Here is a 17455-nt window from a genome sequence, read left to right as displayed (position 1 = left end):
CTTATTTAAGGGACATCATCAATAAGGGACAGCAGCGGGACATGGCGCTGGGATAAGGGACTGTCCCGCCAAATAAGGGACGCTTGACAGCTATGTATCTCAGACTGGGCCAAGGGAGTGGGCTCATATCTCCCCCTCCCCACCCCAGGCAGCTTCTGACCCACTATTTAACATTAGGAGGTACACAACACACCCTCCTGTTGACTCTGGCCGAGCAGTGGAAATAATGATGAGGCTCAATATTAAAATTAAGTCCTCCCTGCAGTCCAGTCTTCTTTCCCCCACTCTCAGCTACTCATTACTTAACAGAGCATCACAGGGTGGGTGATGAAGAATCATAAGGTGAACAGAGTTTTGAACCGTCCTATATGGATTCACGTATAAGCTGAACAAGCTACAGCTTAGCACCCCGCTTGGGCCCCCCCAAAAAATATAAAGGAAAAAAAATCCTGGATGTACATTTCCAAAATATAAGATAAAAAAAACCCAAATATAATAAAACCTACATACAGTTAGAGCTTAATAATTATTTCACTATTAATATACTTCTTATTAAATGTATTTCACTATTAATATACTTCTTAATTGTATTTCAGTTCAACAATTACTTTGATAAAATACATATTTTGTTGCGTGCAAATGGCTTAAGATACCTATTAGGTCCATAAATTACCATATAGCATATATTCAACACAAAAAACAGCAACAATTTGTTGTTGACAAAGGACAGCGGGACATATAAAGGGTCCCATTAACTTCAGTAGCTTAAAGGTAAAGGTAAAGGGACCCCTGACTGTTAGGTCCAGTCGCAGACAACTCTGGGGTTGCAGCGCTCATCTTGCTTTATTGGCCGAGGGAGCCGGCGTACAGCTTCCGGGTCATGTGGCCAGCAGGACTAAGCCGCTTCTGGCGAACCAGAGCAGCGCATGGAAACGCCGTTTACCTTCCCGCCAGAGCGGTACCTACCATATTTTTTGCTCTGTAAGACTCACTTTTCCCCTCCTAAAAAGTAAGGGGAAATGTGTGTGTGTCTTATGGAGTGAATGCAGGCTGCGCAGCTATCCCAGAAGCCAGAACACTGCACAGCTATTATTATTATTATTAATTAAGTAATTAATTAATTTGTTTAATTTGTATACCACCCTTCATCTATAGATCTCTGGGTGGTTCACAACATAGAAATGCAAGATAAAAACACAAAATAATTAAAAACAAGGGGGGGATGCACCCACCCCTCTCCCTGCATAGCAACTTGCTATGTGAGCCTCATAAGGCGTCGCTTGGCTCTACACCTTCAGCAGACAATTTAGATCTGTCTAGATTTCCTGTATTACATTCACATTTTCTGTTGCTCATCCCTATGTATCTGTAATTAGCGGTTGGTTTTCCCAGGTGCTCTTCGTATCCAGCACACCGTAATGTCTGCAGTTCGTCTCAGCTATAAAGAGAATATACAGATTGACTGGGATGGGCACGGAACTCTTTCGATGAAGGTATGATTCACACACAAACACACACACACACACAAAAATATATAATTGTATTTAAATTGATTTCCCCCCCCCCCTAAGAAAATATGGTTGTGGTGTGCTAGAAATTCTAGATATACAGTGGTGCCCCGCAAGACGAATGCCTCGCAAGACGGAAAACCCGCTAGACGAAAGGGTTTTCCGTTTTGGAGGTGCTTTGCAAAACGAATTTCCTATGGGCTTGCTTCGCAAGACGAAAATGTCTTGCAAGTTCCTGCGGTTTTTCCTCCCTCCCCCCCCTTTTCCCCAAGCCGCTAAGCCGCTTATCAGCTGATCCTAAGCCGCTAAGCCGCTTATCAGCTGATCCACTAAGCCGCTTATCAGCTGATCCGCTAAGCTGCTTATCAGCTGATCCGCTAAGCCGCTAAACCGCTTATCAGCTGATCTGCTAAGCCGCTAAACCGCTTATCAGCTGATCCACTAAGCCCGCTAAGCTGCTAATAGCGCTAATCCGCTAAGCCGCTAATGGGCTTGCTTCGCAAGACGAAAAAACCGCAAGACGAAGAGACTTGCGGAACGGATTCCTTTCGTCTTTCGAGGCACCACTGTACTCTAGAGTAGAAGAGACTGTGCTGCAAATAATAGGCACAGCTTTTAACCCCAGTCGGCAGACCAGCAAGCATTTCTGCTCTCGGGTCCACTGACCAGGCTCCACACCATTGGCTGCCCATGATTGGGCAATTTAAACTTTGGACTCGACATGCTAACCTGCCCTGCAATGTGGCCAGCTGGCGAATTTACAACAACCAGCTGCAGGGATGTGACTCCTTGCTACCCTGGGAATTGAGGGCAGCTTTTGAGGGGCTGTAGCCACCCTCCAGACAGATTGCAGATTGCATCTTTGTGGGAATGTTCAGGGTGGCAGGAGATGATATATTGTTTATTAACATCCTTCCTAACTTGCGCTAGCAAGTTCCTTTACTTAGCAGAGTTACATTCCCCTTTTACATGCACAGCAGATAGCTGGTTGCAGGCTCGTGTGAGCCTCTCACTATTATACAATGCAGTCTGTCTCAGATTGAATTGTATATTCCTGGTAAATTCCCTTGAATTCCTCTTAAAAGACGCCACAATCTTATTCAAAGTCAATCTAAGAAGTTTACTTACATCAGTTCACAGTTGGATTCCTGAAGACAGACTTATGGTAGTTACAAATATGTACATGTGGATCTACCCCATATGGGGGAATAACCCCAGTGCTTCTGCTAGCTGAGAGCTAGTAGAGCAGTCCTAGCTAAAAGCTGGTCAGACGAAGAAGGAAGTCAAAAAGAGAGGAGGGTGTGCCGTGTGACTCGTCCTTTTGGTACCTGGACAGGTTAGGTCACGCCCACCCTCTATCACATGCAAAAGGAAGGATGCTCCAGCCAGGAGGAAGAGGAAGTTTCGACTGGCTGGGCCAATTATTCCCTTGCATGTCTTCTCTAACATTTCAAGGTATGTTGTACTTGACCGCCTCTCATGGATCACATCCCACAATCTTGGTCTAATCCAAACCATTTCCTGTCTTCTTAAACGAGGATCACTTAATACTCAGGATAACACAGTTTTGACTCTTAAGGCAGCCTGAGGGCATAGTTTTTCTCTGAGATTTAAGACACATGAAGATTTTGATTAATATATAAAATTAGATCACGCAAGAGCAAAGCCATGATTGACCTTTTCCTGCTTTTCTGGCTAAACTTACTCAGGCCCCAGACTAGGCCAGCTGTGTCTTCTCAACTTTGAATGTAGTCGCGATAGTGATAAAAGCTAAAGAACATTTCCAGTGCCTTTTTAAATTGTCATGTTCCTTTCCATCTGCTCCTTAAAGGTCAACATTGTTGCTTTTGGAGCAATCAAAAATAATTTCACGCACACAAATGCACAAATGTTTGTGTGTCATTGCCAAATGTTTTAGACAACTGGGGGAAGTGATTTACTTTCACTCCCAGTGACCTGGGCAGACACTTCTGAGAAATATAATGAACTCTGGGTTTTCCTGCTTTAGTCCTGAGGAACAACATCCATTTCCTACTTAGGACGTAACTGGAAAATTGGAAAAATAGATTATAAAGCTGAACACTTTTTAAAGGTTATATTGATTTCAGGAAAATTTCAGTTTTCTTTGCTTTGGCTGGATTACATCATTATGTCCCAATAATATTTCAGACAGACAGCTGGCATGCAACATAAACTATTTTAAATATTTAAATCCCATGGATTTCAGCACATTTTTAAATCTCCCCTTGAAATCAATAGGATTTGAAAGTGTTAAACTTTGGCTGAATTGCACTCTGACAATGCAATGTTATGCATATCAGTTCAGAAGGAAGGCATACTGAATTCATTGGAGCTTACTTCTGAGTAAGCGTGTAAAGCATTGCAGCCTAGGGGGCGTATTGTTTGGAAATATTTTGCAACACATGTTGGTGCCAAAGTATGTGCTAGAGCACACACACTTGTGTGCGATGAGAGGACTATTGCCTTCTGTTGATGGGAACAGAGTGTGGGCATTCTCTAAAACCCTGCTATGGCAAATTTGTCAGGCACGTTGAAGATAAACTATTTGAGCTGGGAATTTTCCTGCTCAGATCCATAGCTATTATGCTCCCCTGGATCTCAGATATAATGCATTTTAGGTATAAACTGCCATATTAAATATGTTTATTGGAAGAGTGATATTGCTATAAAACAGGAGATAAATATTGATAATCATCTGGCTCTTTCCTTATCCAAGACTGGGCACATGCAAAATGCTTATATGGGCAAAACACTCAATCTCTGCCACCATTTTGTCAGTTGTGATCCTGAAGATCACAGATTTGTCTTCTACATGAGGACAGAAACTATTATGTTAATCCAACACAAAGTTTAATGTGTACTTATATAAACTTAAATTTCCTTAAGTCAAATTTACTTGGGTAAGGGGATCATTCCCAGTGCCTTTTAATTTGTTTTATATACAGCACTTTTATATTTAGCACAATTTGTATAAGGTTCATTCAACAGAAATCCTATAAGCAGCTGACTGGAGACAAAAAAAATAATGAAATGTGTAAATACTGAATTTAACTCCTATACTTCTTCAGTTACCCTCAGAATTCACGGAACGAACTTGTGGTCTGTGTGGCAACTACAATGGCAACCAAGGAGATGATTTCCTGACACCTTCTGGCCTGGTGGAAACTCTTGTGGAAGACTTCGGGAATTCCTGGAAGCTCAAAGAAGATTGTCAAGATTTGCAGAAGCAAGATAGCAATACCTGCAGTCTCAACCCGCGCTTAGGTACTGGCCCTTGCAATGAAGCCAGGGTTGGCTTGTGGTGAAAGATAGCAGCATGTTTATCTTCTTTCAGCATAGCGTCTTCCATTGCAGACAAGTCCACAAGGAAAGGGCTCCCTGAAGTGGAAAAATGAGAGAATCAGCATTTTATCTCTGAACTGTCATGCTCAGAGCTTGACAAAAAAGGGAGAAAAGGCAGACCACCACTGCTATCTGGGGCACGTGCCTCCTTTTGCCTTGATCCACCGTTTGTGTGTTTTTCTTCCTCTGGTCAGGATGCTATAATAATAATAATAATAATAATAATAATAATAATAATAATAATAATAATAATTTATTATTTATACCCCGCCCATCTGCTTAGGTTTCCCCAGCCACTCTGGGCAGCTCCCAATAGAATATTAAAAGCACAATAAAACATCAAACATGAAAAACTTCCCTAAACAGGGCTGCTTTCAGATGTCTTCTAAAAGTCAGATAGTTGTTTATTTCCTTGACATCTGATGGGAGGGCGCCACTACCGAGAAGGCCCTCTGCCTGGTTCCCTGTAACCTCACTTCTCGCAGTGAGGGAATCGCCAGAAGGCCCTCGGAGCTGGAACTCAGTTTCCAGGCTGAACGATAGGAGTGGAGAAGCTCCTTTAGGTATATACTATCGGCTAAGCCACAGTTTGGCTTACTGTGTTGTCCAAACCCTGGCTCTTGGTTTGTCTGACAAACAGGTTTGGCCTGGTGTTACACGCTAACTGGGTCAATGTGTTTTTGGTGGCTTATGGTGGTTCCTATTTCTTTCTACATCCAATAACTGCTCATCTAACATTTTGAAATTGTTTTCATTTCAGCCAAGTACGCTGAAGGCTCATGCTCAGTTCTGTTATCCCCGTTGTTTGAACCTTGCCACCGCAAAGTCAGCCCTTCTCCGTACCTCAAGAATTGCCGCTATGATGTCTGTTCTTGTTCCGATGGAAAAGACTGTTTGTGTACCGCCGTCTCTGCTTATGCGATGGCCTGCGCTCGCAAAGGAGTTCTCATCAGCTGGAGGAAGCCAGATTTTTGCGGTATGTGCACTTTGCCAAAATGTTAGTAACATAATACATGGCATGATGTTTCATGTGCTTTAGTGTGAATTGTGGGCATGTGAACATATATTTTAATGTGCACGGTGGGTGTGCAATTACGCATGGCTGACACGCCCTTTCCCACTTCAAATGGCAAAACAAGGACCTTCAGCATCAGATGTGGCCCAGAACTATGCAAAGCCAGAGCAAAGCTTCATAGTTTGTGCTGAGGAAGTGAAACAGTATAGGAGAAATATATATATATCCTCCTTTGAAATTATGCTGCATGGTGGAATAATGGGTGGTACGCCAGGGGGATTATTGGGGATGGGGTTGGGGATAGTTTGCCTATTTGTGTTTTCCATGCTTTGAGCATGGTCTGTGTGTACCTGTTAAGTGTTGTGGGAATTTTCTTTAGTTTGTTTGGGAGGAGTGGGTATGCTGTGGTGCAGGTGTTTTCAATTGTGTCCCTCTCTAGGTGTACCCATTGTTTTGTCTCATCTTCTAGTATATATGGGATTATATGGCGTATTTGGTTGGCAATGTAATATGCTTCTATGTCGGGGATTCCCCATCCTCCTTCTGAGGTGGGGAGGTGCAGATATTTGGGGCTTATTCTTGGTTTTTTATGTGAGAAGATGAAAGAGTGTAGTTTTCTCTGCCAACTGCGAAGTTGGGTTGAGGGGATCCAGATTGGGAGGGTTTGGAATAGGTAGGTTAGTTTTGGGAGTGTGATCATTTTGATCAGGGCTATTTTGTCTGAGAGAGTGAAGTTCATGTTGTTCCATCTCTTTAGGTCTTTGTTAATTTGTTGCCACAGGGGCTTGTAGTTGTGGAGGTGCAATTTATTGAGGTTTCTGGTTATTTGTACCCCTAGGTATCTGAACTTGGTGTGGCAAAGTTTTATTTTGGTGACCTTCGTGAGTTCTTTTTGGGTGTGAGGAGGGGTGTTGAAGCACATAGCTTCTGACTTTGTAAAATTTAGCTGTAGGCCCGACACCATTGCAAATGTGTTGAGTTCTCTGATTAGGGAGGTTGCTGTGCTTATGGGGTCTGGTGTTGTGACCATTAGGTCATCTGCAAAGAGCCCTAATTTATAGGTCTCCTTTGAAATTATGCAGGCCTGGAGACTGTGTGAGAGGTTGGCGATAATGAACCTCTTATTGGCAGCAGTACTATGCTAGAATGATGCAGCGATCATAAAAGGAACAAGGGGAAGGAATGGGAAAGGACTGCAAATGGTAAAATGATACAATTGGAACACATTCAATTGCCACAATTAATCCTTGATATGTGGTACAGTTCGTTCTTCCTTTCTCTTGTCCGTTATGTGCATTTACACCTTGCACAAATGCTGATTTTCTGTGGCTGCAGATCCATTAAAAGCCTCATATCTGGTTCTCCATATCTGGTTCTCCAGATACCTCTCATGGCGCAATGAAAAAACGTTTTTCTCATTTAGATGGATTGAGATTGCAACTCGCAGTTTTGCATAATTACTGCTAATGGACCAGAGTATTGGAGTATTGGGCAGCTTCCTGCTCAGGGACTGAGGATCATATTTCATAATATGTTTATCCTGTGGTTTCCCCATGAGCACAGTATTTTCCTTTCACAAATAGCCAGCGCAGGGTGCCTGGTCCAGATTGGGAACCTGCCACAGGGCTTGGGGTCCTGATTCAGATTGCCCCTGTGGTGTCTGCTGTTTGCATAGGGGAAAAAAATTTCATTGGGGCTGTTATGTACTGAAGTTCTCACCCTGGGCCAGCAGGGGGATACTGTAGATAGTTATGCAAATGAAGGCTCGAAAGTGACGTTCAGTGATTGGATAGTTTTTATGCAAATGAAGGATCGAAAGTGACGTTCAGTGATTGGATAGTTTTTATGCAAATGAAGGATCTAAAGTGACATTCAGTGATTGGATAGTTTTAGAAAGTTGTTACAGTAACGTTGTACTGGAGCTCTATATAAGCAGGCTGACTGAGCCCTTCAGTTCAGTTCTGTTCTGGCCTCTGAATAAACAAGAGCTGTTTGAAGAATCGCTGTGTCGTCTGATATGTTCACCCACAACTTAACAGGGGCAAAGAGGAGTTTGCTTCTTATGCAAATTGGAGGCAGGGCCCCCTCATCCAGATCAGGATTACAGTGGGGAATTAAATTGGTCTGGAGCCCTCTGCTGGCATCCCACCCACAGTGCGATCTGGATTGGGACCTGGACACTGGCTGTTAGTGAAATAAGAATCTTGTGCTTCCACGGCCAGTTAAAATGACTTGAACTAGTTTTGGTTCTTGGGATTCTAGGCGATGTATGAATGATTGTTTTGTTTTCTAGAAGCTCAGAGGTGAGGCGGTGGAGCTGTGCTTGTGCCAATATTGTTCTGTCCGCTGTGGACTCTGAGCAAATAAATTTTGTGGGGATTGGAGTACTACAAAGCCCTGCAGAAACCTGTCAGACAAGAGAAGCACAAACCTTTGTGCAATTGTGGGCAGCATGCTAAGAATGGCATTAAAGGTGTGGCGCTGGTGGCTCAAGAATCAGTTTTCCTTCTTGGCATTCGGGAAGTGGGGAATAGCCCGTTCCTTCAGTATTGAATTATATTTCCCCTATTCTAATTTTGTGTCCCCATTTTGTATTTTTAAGTTGTGAACCAGCCTGTGGTCTTCAAATGAAGAACAGCGTACAAATAAAATAGATAAAAATAATAGACGTTACTTTAATTTTGTGGCCAGCAGCAACATCTGTTTGTTTTTTGAAATGATACCAAATGTGGGTTTGTGTATGTGTGTGATATTCAGAAGGGATTGCTGCTCCGGAAGATGAAGATAGAGAAAGAGATGGCTGCCTGCCCTGTGCTTTTATCATTACAGTGGTGGCCCGCAAGACGAATGCCTCGCAAGACGGAAAACTCGCTAGACGAAAAAGTTTTCCGCTTTGGAGGTGCTTCGCAAAACGAATTTCCTATGGGCTTGCTTCGCAAGACAACAATGTCTTGCGAGTTCCTGCTGGTTTTTTTTCCTTACCCCCCTTTTTCTAAGCCGCTAAGCCGCTTATCAGCTGATCCGATAAGCCGCTAAAAGCCGCTAATAGCGCTAATCGGCTAATCCTTCAATGGGCTTGCTTCGCAAGACGAAAAAACCGCTAGACGAAGAGAATCACAGAACGGATTCTTTTTGTCTTGCGAAGCACCACTGTACGTGCACAGGTGAGGCCACACATGCGGAGGAAGTCTGTCCCAGGAAGTTTACCTGCTTGCTGGACAGACATCCCTCTCCATGTTTTAACATGTACACTCTAGGAATGTTGTGATTGACTGCTCCTGTGTTTTACATCCCACACATCCTGTCCCCACTTCGATGTGTGTTCTGCAGTGTGCTTGAGAATAGGTCAGAGGCACCTACAGGATCTTACCTCTGGCATGTCTAGTGGTGAGGGGCAACTCTGACAAAAGATGGCCAATTCTTCCTCTCTCGCCTTCCCAAATACCATTCCTGTTATATCGGTAACTGTAAAATAATAATTTAAAAAAATCTACAATACATTCCTTCACTCTTTTACTCTGCTCTACAGCTCTGAGTTGTCCAGAAGGTCAGATTTACCAGCAGTGTGGAAGTCCATGCAATCAGACTTGCCGATCCTTGTCCTATCCAGATACAAACTGCAATGAGTTTTGCATGGAAGGTTGCTACTGCCCTGCTGGATTATTCCTTGACCAGCAGGGAGACTGTGTGCAAAAGTCCCAGTGTTCTTGTTACTACGATGGCGAGATCTTCCAGCCAGACGACGTCTTCTCCGATCATCACACCATGTGGTGAGTGCATGGCTCGGGACTCATTGCATGTGCGTGGCTGTGTCTAAATCTAGGTCTGGAAGGTGAGGAGAACAGTAAGCAGGGCCAGGCCGGGATACAGTGGTACCTTGGTTTTCAAACAGCTTCGTTCACGAACAACTTGGGACCTTGTGTGGTGTAGTGGTTAAGAGCGGTAGTCTCGTAATCTGGGGAACTGGGTTCGCGTCTCCGCTCCTCCACATGCAGCTGCTGGGTGACCTTGGGCCAGTCACACTTCTCTGAAGTCTCTCAGCCCCACTCACCCCACAGAGTGTTTGTTGTGGGGGAGGAAGGGAAAGGAGAATGTTAGCCGCTTTGAGACTCCTGAAGGGGAGTGAAAGGCGGGACATCAAATCCAAATGCTTCTTCTTCTTCTTCTTCAAACGCTGCAAAACCGGAAGTAGTTGTTCCAGTTTTCGAACTTTTTTCGGAAGCCAAACATGCTCCGTCTTGCGCCCCCCTGCGTTTCCTGTTGCGCTGCTACTTTGCCTCCCCCCACTGTAATTCAAGCCTTCTGTTTCTGATTGCAGTGTTCTGAGGTGATATTTGGAGCTTATATTTGATGCTTTTGTTTTTGCTATTCATTTTGCGTTTTTTTGTTTTGAGGCTTTTTCAGTTAATTTGTTTTTGTGACTGTGTGGATCCCAGTTGAGCTACTGATTGATTGATTGATTGATTGATTGATCAATTGATTGATTGTGTGACTGTGGAAATGGATAAAAGCCCCCCATCCAAACATCAGCGCAGGTAAGAATATATATATATTTTATCATCTACAATACTGTTGTATTTATTTTATAGTACAGTAGCAGTTCGAAAGCACGTCAAAGTGGAAGTAAATAAATAGGTACTGCTCTGGCGGGAAGGTAAATGGCGTTTCCGTGCGCTGCTCTGGTTTGCCAGAAGCGGCTTAGTCATGCTGGCCACATGACCTGGAAGCTGTACGCCGGCTCCCTTGGCCAATAAAGCGAGGAGCGCCACAACCCCAGAGTTGTCTGTGACTGGACCTAATGGTCAGGGTTACCTTTACCTTTACTTTGGTTATTGCTTTCATTTTATGGGTCAGTGGTCTCGTTAGATAGTAAAATTCATGTTAAATTGCTGTTTTAGGGGTTGTCTTTTTAAAAGTTTGGGACAGATTAATCCGTTTTGCATTACTTTCTATGGGAACATGCACCTTGGTTTTGGAATGCTTTGGTTTTGGAACAGACTTCCGGAACGGATTACGTTTGAGAACCAAGGTACCACTGTATTTTGCTGCTTGAAGAGAAACAGAACATGGCCCTACAACCACTTTTTTTTGTTGTTTTTTGCCTCTGGAGATTGCAGTTGACACCAGTCAGGTAGCCATGTGGCTACGGGCTGCTGTGGCAAAGCATAGTATGTAAGCCGTCCCTCAGTTTATTGCACGGGAGCCACTGCTTCTTTCTTTCTTCTAGCTATTGTGAAAATGGCTTCATGCATTGTAGCTCAAACAGACTTCCAGGGGCTTTCCTGCCAGACGTTTTCTTTCAACATCGTCCTTCTGCCAGAGGTTAGTATTCTTTCTTTTCTTTTAGCAAAATGAGTTCGAATAATTAACATTTCTTTTCTTTCTTTTTAAATTTTTATTAAATTTTATTAGATGTTACAAAAAAAGAAAGAAATAGAAACAATACATAACCATACATAACAACATTTATCTACACAATTTTCCAGAATGCAGACTAGAAAAGAAGAAAGACAAAAGATAAAAGAAAGAAACAAGAAAAAGAATGGAGAGAAAAAATACTTTTCATAATCAATAATTCCAAATTCATACTTCAAACTTTACAATATATAAATCCTAGTTAAAATATTATAAAAGACTTGCACCGCATTCATCACATGTCTCTTGGTTATCTAATTCACCATTACATCCGTTCTTCAGTCACTTCCTCTCCTTAAATTCTTTCATAGTCCATCTAATCTTTGCATTCTCTGTATTCTTCACAAGAATACAGATCCCTGTTTGTGTAAATATTCATTTAAGCATTCCCATTGTTTCTGTACCATAGTTTTAGATTCATGCCTTATTATATCCGTCAATTTTGCTAACTCCAGATACTCACATAGTTTACTTAACCATTCCCTTTTTGTTGGGATGTTATTTCCTTTCCAGTAACTAGCCACCAATGTTCTCGCTGCTGTTATTATGTATATATATATAATTTCTTTATTATTCCATCCGTTCCTCTGCTTACCGCTTCATTATTATAACTTTTTGGACAGGGATACAATAGGGTACGGAGAATGAGCGATGAAGTTTGACCACCTTTGCAACATTGTAATGATTTGCTGTTGGGAATGAATACTAACTCTTGTGTTCTAATGTTATTTCTTAAAGCAAAACGAAGTGTGGCCTGCAGGCACCCAATGACCATGTTTGTATGTCCTGCAAATGACCCAAGAGCTAAAGGAATTGAATGCATGAAGACGTGCCAAACCTATGAATTGGGCTGTTTCAGCCAAGGATGTACATCTGGCTGCCTCTGTCCCACTGGATGGGTAAGAATCATACAATCGTAGTCCAATCCCCTGCAAGGCAGGAATCTACAGCTGTCCCATCTGGGGAATCGAACCTGCAACCTTGATGTTACCAGCACCACACTCCTGGATTTCACTTCTGGGTTGGTGGCAACAGTGGTGGTGATTGGAGATTCACCTGTGAAGGTGCCCCTTGGATTCTGCTGCCTGAGGCAGCTGCCGAAGTCTGCCTCATGGATGGGCCGGCCCTGGTAGTGGTCACAAATGTAGAAATGTAGGAAAATGCAAACACAACACGCTGGCGATTGACTGTTAGTAAATATATAATCGATATGATGTCATTCAAAATATACAAATAAGGCACTTCAAAATAATACAGTGGTACCTCGGGTTACATCCGCTTCAGGTTACAGACGCTTCAGGTTACAGACTCCGCTAACCCAGAAATAGTACCTCGGGTTAAGAACTTTGCTTCAGGATGAGAACAGAAATCGTGCTCCGGCGGTGCAGTGGCACCGTGAGGCCCCATTAGCTAAAGTGGTGCCTCAGGTTAAGAACAATTTCAGGTTAAGAATAGACCTCCAGAAAGAATTAAGTTCTTAACCCGAGGTACCAATGTATATGTATCATACAACACATCTCACAAAATATACAAGTAACTGCAAGTTGTTATATGTATCAGAGTCAAACAAAGATTGAAACAACCAATGAATAGCCAGTGAGTGGTGAATTCTAACGACTTTATTCCGAAACAGTTGACCTATTCCTTTTGAGACTTCGGAGAGACATCTTCCTCTGAGACTTTTTTAGACGTCTTCCTTTGAGAGACGGTTTGGTGTTCCTCGCTATTCACCGGTTGTTTCAATCTTTGTTTGACTCTGATACATATAACAACTTGCAGTTACTTGTATATTTTGTGAGATGTGTTGTATGATATATATATTATTTTGAAGTGGATTATTCATATGTTTTGAATGACATCATACCGACTATATATTTACTAACAGTTATTAGCCAGCGTATTACGTTTGCATTTTTGTAGATTGTCACATTTTGCAACACGGGGGTTTGTGTTTGTTCAGTCACAAATGTAGAGCAGAGGAAACAAGACCTTCACATTGTTCAGGCTTTCACTTGAGGGCATAAGAGTTTGTGGAGCAAGGACAGTGGAAGACATCATATTTTTCCTCCCTCTGCATATTCAGTACACATTGTCTGGACATTGTCTGAATATTCTCTGGACAGGCTAGTTTTTCAGTCATAATAAATTATTTTCTCAACACAGTTTTTCAGTCTAACCTACTTCACAAACTTGTTGAGGGAATTAAATGGAGACGATCAACACAACACTGTCCTAACTAAGCACTTTGGAGAAAAGACAGGATTCAAATGTAATAATGATTACAACCTCTTTACTGAGGAAAATATTTATTTTGCACATTTTTGGGAAAACTTTCATTTTTGATTGACTTTTTCTAAATACTATTACTACTACTAATAATAATAACAACAACAAGGAAAAAGCCCATTTGTTACAATGTAGGAAACAAAATGTTTCCTGTATGTCAATTGTAGAAAGGCAGTAATGCCAGGCTACAGATATAGGGAAAAAAATATATCAGAAAGTATATATTCGCACATGAAAGCATCCTCCATAATTGTTCTTTTCCTGTGAAAAGAAGTTGTCTCTTTGGTTACTTGCAGATTATTTACTCAGTTCAAGTCTTAGCTCCTGCGTCAAAGTTGGGAAAGCCATCTAGATTTAACCGCTCATTTATTTTAATCATCTATCCTGTAAATCTTCATTTTGGATGTGTCTTTGCCATACTCCCAGCCAAAGCTGCTTTTAATCGGCAGGGTATAACATTTTCCCGTTTGATAAAGCAGGAAGAGTATTTTGTAGGGCACTAGATGGCGCTGTTGCTCAATGCTTCTTCTCAGCTCCTTACTCAACTAAGAAGTTGATGCCTAAACAGCTAAAGAGATCCTCTGCCTTCAATGTTTGTGTGGAAAACTGGAGTTTTGATATCTGCAGCTTTTTGTGCCCCTGCACGGCAGGCTAGATCTGCTCAAATTCTGCCTTTTATGAGAAAGAAGGCGAAGCCCCATAAGTTGGAAAAGCAGGGAAAGGAAGGTGGGGAAGAATCATCAACATTTATTTGGAGGCACAAAGCAGCTCACAGCATGAAAAAACATTGCACAAAATTTAAACGCAATAATGAAAGCATCTCATTAAGAAATATACAATAAATCAAGCAATTCCCTTAAAAATTAAGAGTAAGGTCTAACAAGAACTTATGAAAAAACAATCCCAAAAGTAGCAAAAGTAACACACCACCACTATTAAATCTTGACATGACTGAAAGCTCCTAAACAGCCTGCTTTTCTGGGTTCACAGCAAGTTTTTCTCTGTCACTTTCAGCCTTAACAGTTTTTGTTAGCAGGAATCCATCAGGGCCCCAGGGCCAGGGAGACACAGGCCAGCATCTTTGCAGCACTCCCAGGTGTGACATTCTCTGCTGGATGCCAGAGATAGAAGATCCTAAAAGCTCATTATTACCAAATTCTGAAGGCGCACATTGCATTTTCTTAGGGGTTACCTCATTCAGGTTTTGTGGCCAGCAGACTTACTCAGGGTTAAGAGATATCTTTAGTATTCATTTCATGAGGTTCCATTGAGAATGCCAGTCAACTGACCGTTCAAATATTTTACTACTGTTAAAATCATTTTCTTATATTATTATAACGTATTAGTCGCCCTTCACCCTGAGGAGTTTGGATGGGTTATAACATCAAAACACAATAGCAAAAACTGTTTAAAGGCCATTTGAAGCAACACACGATTACAGAAACATCATCATCATCATCATCATCATCATCATTTTATTACTGTCCATCTGGTCGGGCTTCCCCAGCCACTCTGGGCAGCTTCCAACAAGATATTAAAAACACAATAAAAGATCAAACATTAAAAACTTCCCTAAAGAGGGCTGCCTCTTCTAAAAGTCAGGTAGTTGTTTACTTCCTTGACATCTGGTGGGAGGGTGCCACTGCCGAGAAGGCCCTCTGCTTGGTTTGTAGCATGGGTCCTACAAACAGATCTCACTGGTGTCAAAGGTAAGGGTAAAGAGTTGTGTCTTCAGTATTCACTGGAGGCTGTATAATTTTCTCTGTATAATTTGGCCCGGATAGTTTTTACTTAGGTGCCTTGTTTTCGTGTTCCTGTTGTGTGCTACCATATTTATTCTGCCCCCTATAATGGTTCCATAAAACCCCCCATCTCTGTTCTAGGTAAGACATGGAAACAAATGCATCGTACCTGAAAAATGCCCCTGTTTTCATAACGGGCGAGAGTACGCTCCAGGGGAAACCGTCATGAAAGACTGCAATACCTGGTAAGCAATTGCTTCTCGTTGAGGTCCCTTGGCTCAGGAAGGAGACGGATTTTGCATTAAAATAAAACCTGACTCTGTATGACAAATTTTTGAAGGTTCTCTCCCAGCCTCAGTAATCAAGTTTCTTGCTGGGAGGTGGGGCCAGCCCCATTTATAAATAGGGGGTGGAGCCGACAGTATTCAGGCAGTCGGCTCTGGAGATTCACCCTCCCTACACTCCCTTTGTTTAATGTTTCTTGTTTGCAGGTTAACCTTTTCTTCCTGTTTAGCTGCTGCGGTCTTTGACTGGTTGCTGTTGAAGGACCGGGAAGAAATTTTCCTGCATTGGCAGGTTTTGTCTTCCCCGTAGCAATTCGTCACAACTTTGGTGGTTATGGCCTTGGGTGGAATCCTTTAGTCTTTTCTTCCTTATATTGGGGGTGGGGCGTGAAGTGGTGACTCACCCTCCTGCAGCGGCGATTCCAGGGTCCCCCTCTTAAAGGGGTTATATATATATGGATGTCACTGGCCATACACTGAAAGGTCGTCAGTGAACTATCCTGCATGCGGGGATAAGGGCTTGGCTGCCTGCTACACTTACATCTTGCAGAGCACCCCCATATCCCATTTACCCAGATGAGCCCCAGTTCCCCCCGGCTGGGGGGCTGGGAGGGATACACACCTGAAATATACTCAGAGTCGCAAGTGATTTCATGCTCTTTATTCAGCTCATAGTGGTGAGGAGGAATGAATGAAAGTCCCCTCACAGTATCTGCTTTATATACATTATTTACACAATGGGCTGCACATGATTGGTTAATTCTGGAATTCTACTGTAAGCCAATCAGGTTGTGGATTCACTTATATCTGGAGCATGATTGGGTGGTTCCTGCCAACCAATCATACTGCTGCATTGTTCTTGGACCAATCAGACTGCTGCATTCTGAATCCTATTGTTGTAGGACCAATCAGACTGCTGCAATTTGGATCCTATTGTTCTAGGACCAATCAGACTGCTGCAGTTTGGATCCTATTCAACTCAGTACATAACAACACCCAAGGCCTAAGCCAAGGTCTTCCTACATTCGGAAGTTTAATGAAGTTGTGGCCTAATTTTAATTCCATATAACGTTGTCAGAGTCTTTATTCCTTCCTTATGATCCCTGAGGGCTGGGGCTGGGGCTGTCGCTGCCTAGTCACGCGATAAGATGCTAGTCTAAAAGAGCATCCCTCTTAGCAAAGTCATCTCTGTAAACTAGCGAGAGAACTCGACTTGGAAGGGGAGCTCACCTCTCATGCAAAGAATCAGAGGGCAGGAGGAGAACAAAAGGAAGGAGGAAGGAAGGAAGGAAAAAAGGAAGGAAACACGTGCTGGGATCTTGCTGAGACCAATCTGTAGACTATCATCTTGCAACTCATCTGTGGTTACTTCATTTATCTATTAAGACTTATGTATCCCGAATTTTATTTGAAAATCCAGTAAGTGGCTAACATAGATAGGAACCCACAAAACTATTAAAAATGCAACATAATCAGAATAATGTCAAAATCAACAACGAGCAACACAATGATAGGTGCTACACGGCATGCTGCTTTCGTGTTCACATGTGTGACTTTGACACACACAGGAGAGACCAGCTGCCCCCCACCCCCAGCTTCTGAGATCCAGGAAACTTCTGGTACCCAAGAAAAAGATTCTTGGATTTTACTGTAGAAGCAAAATAAGCAGATTTTAAAAGGCATCTCCAGAAATCTTCCCAGAGACGGGACAGAGATAAAAGAGATGCTAAAATAAACAAAATAAAAATAGTGATAAATGAGGCAGCCCCAACCACAAGGAAACAAAAAGAAGAGGCGGTGCCTCAGAAAGGAGCTGCAAATTCCATTTCTGTAAAGTAGTAA

General features: G+C 42.5%; 1 protein-coding gene across 1 annotated transcript in view; it reads left to right on the top strand.

The window, feature by feature from the left end:
* Window positions 1–17455, top strand: part of VWF (von Willebrand factor) — a 175286-nt gene that overhangs the window by 30661 nt on the left and 127170 nt on the right. The window contains exons 13-19 of the mRNA XM_081191447.1: window positions 1393–1493; window positions 4598–4793; window positions 5632–5847; window positions 9416–9656; window positions 11114–11208; window positions 12040–12200; window positions 15471–15574. Coding sequence (XP_081047573.1) covers window positions 1393–1493; window positions 4598–4793; window positions 5632–5847; window positions 9416–9656; window positions 11114–11208; window positions 12040–12200; window positions 15471–15574 — 1114 coding nt within the window. The remainder of the gene's footprint in view (window positions 1–1392; window positions 1494–4597; window positions 4794–5631; window positions 5848–9415; window positions 9657–11113; window positions 11209–12039; window positions 12201–15470; window positions 15575–17455) is intronic.

The sequence above is a fragment of the Podarcis bocagei genome, assembly GCF_964188305.1.
Source record: "Podarcis bocagei genome assembly, chromosome: 4".
Lineage (NCBI taxonomy): Eukaryota > Metazoa > Chordata > Lepidosauria > Squamata > Lacertidae > Podarcis > Podarcis bocagei.
Note: the sequence above shows the minus strand (reverse complement) of the source record. Positions and strands in the feature narration are given on the sequence as shown.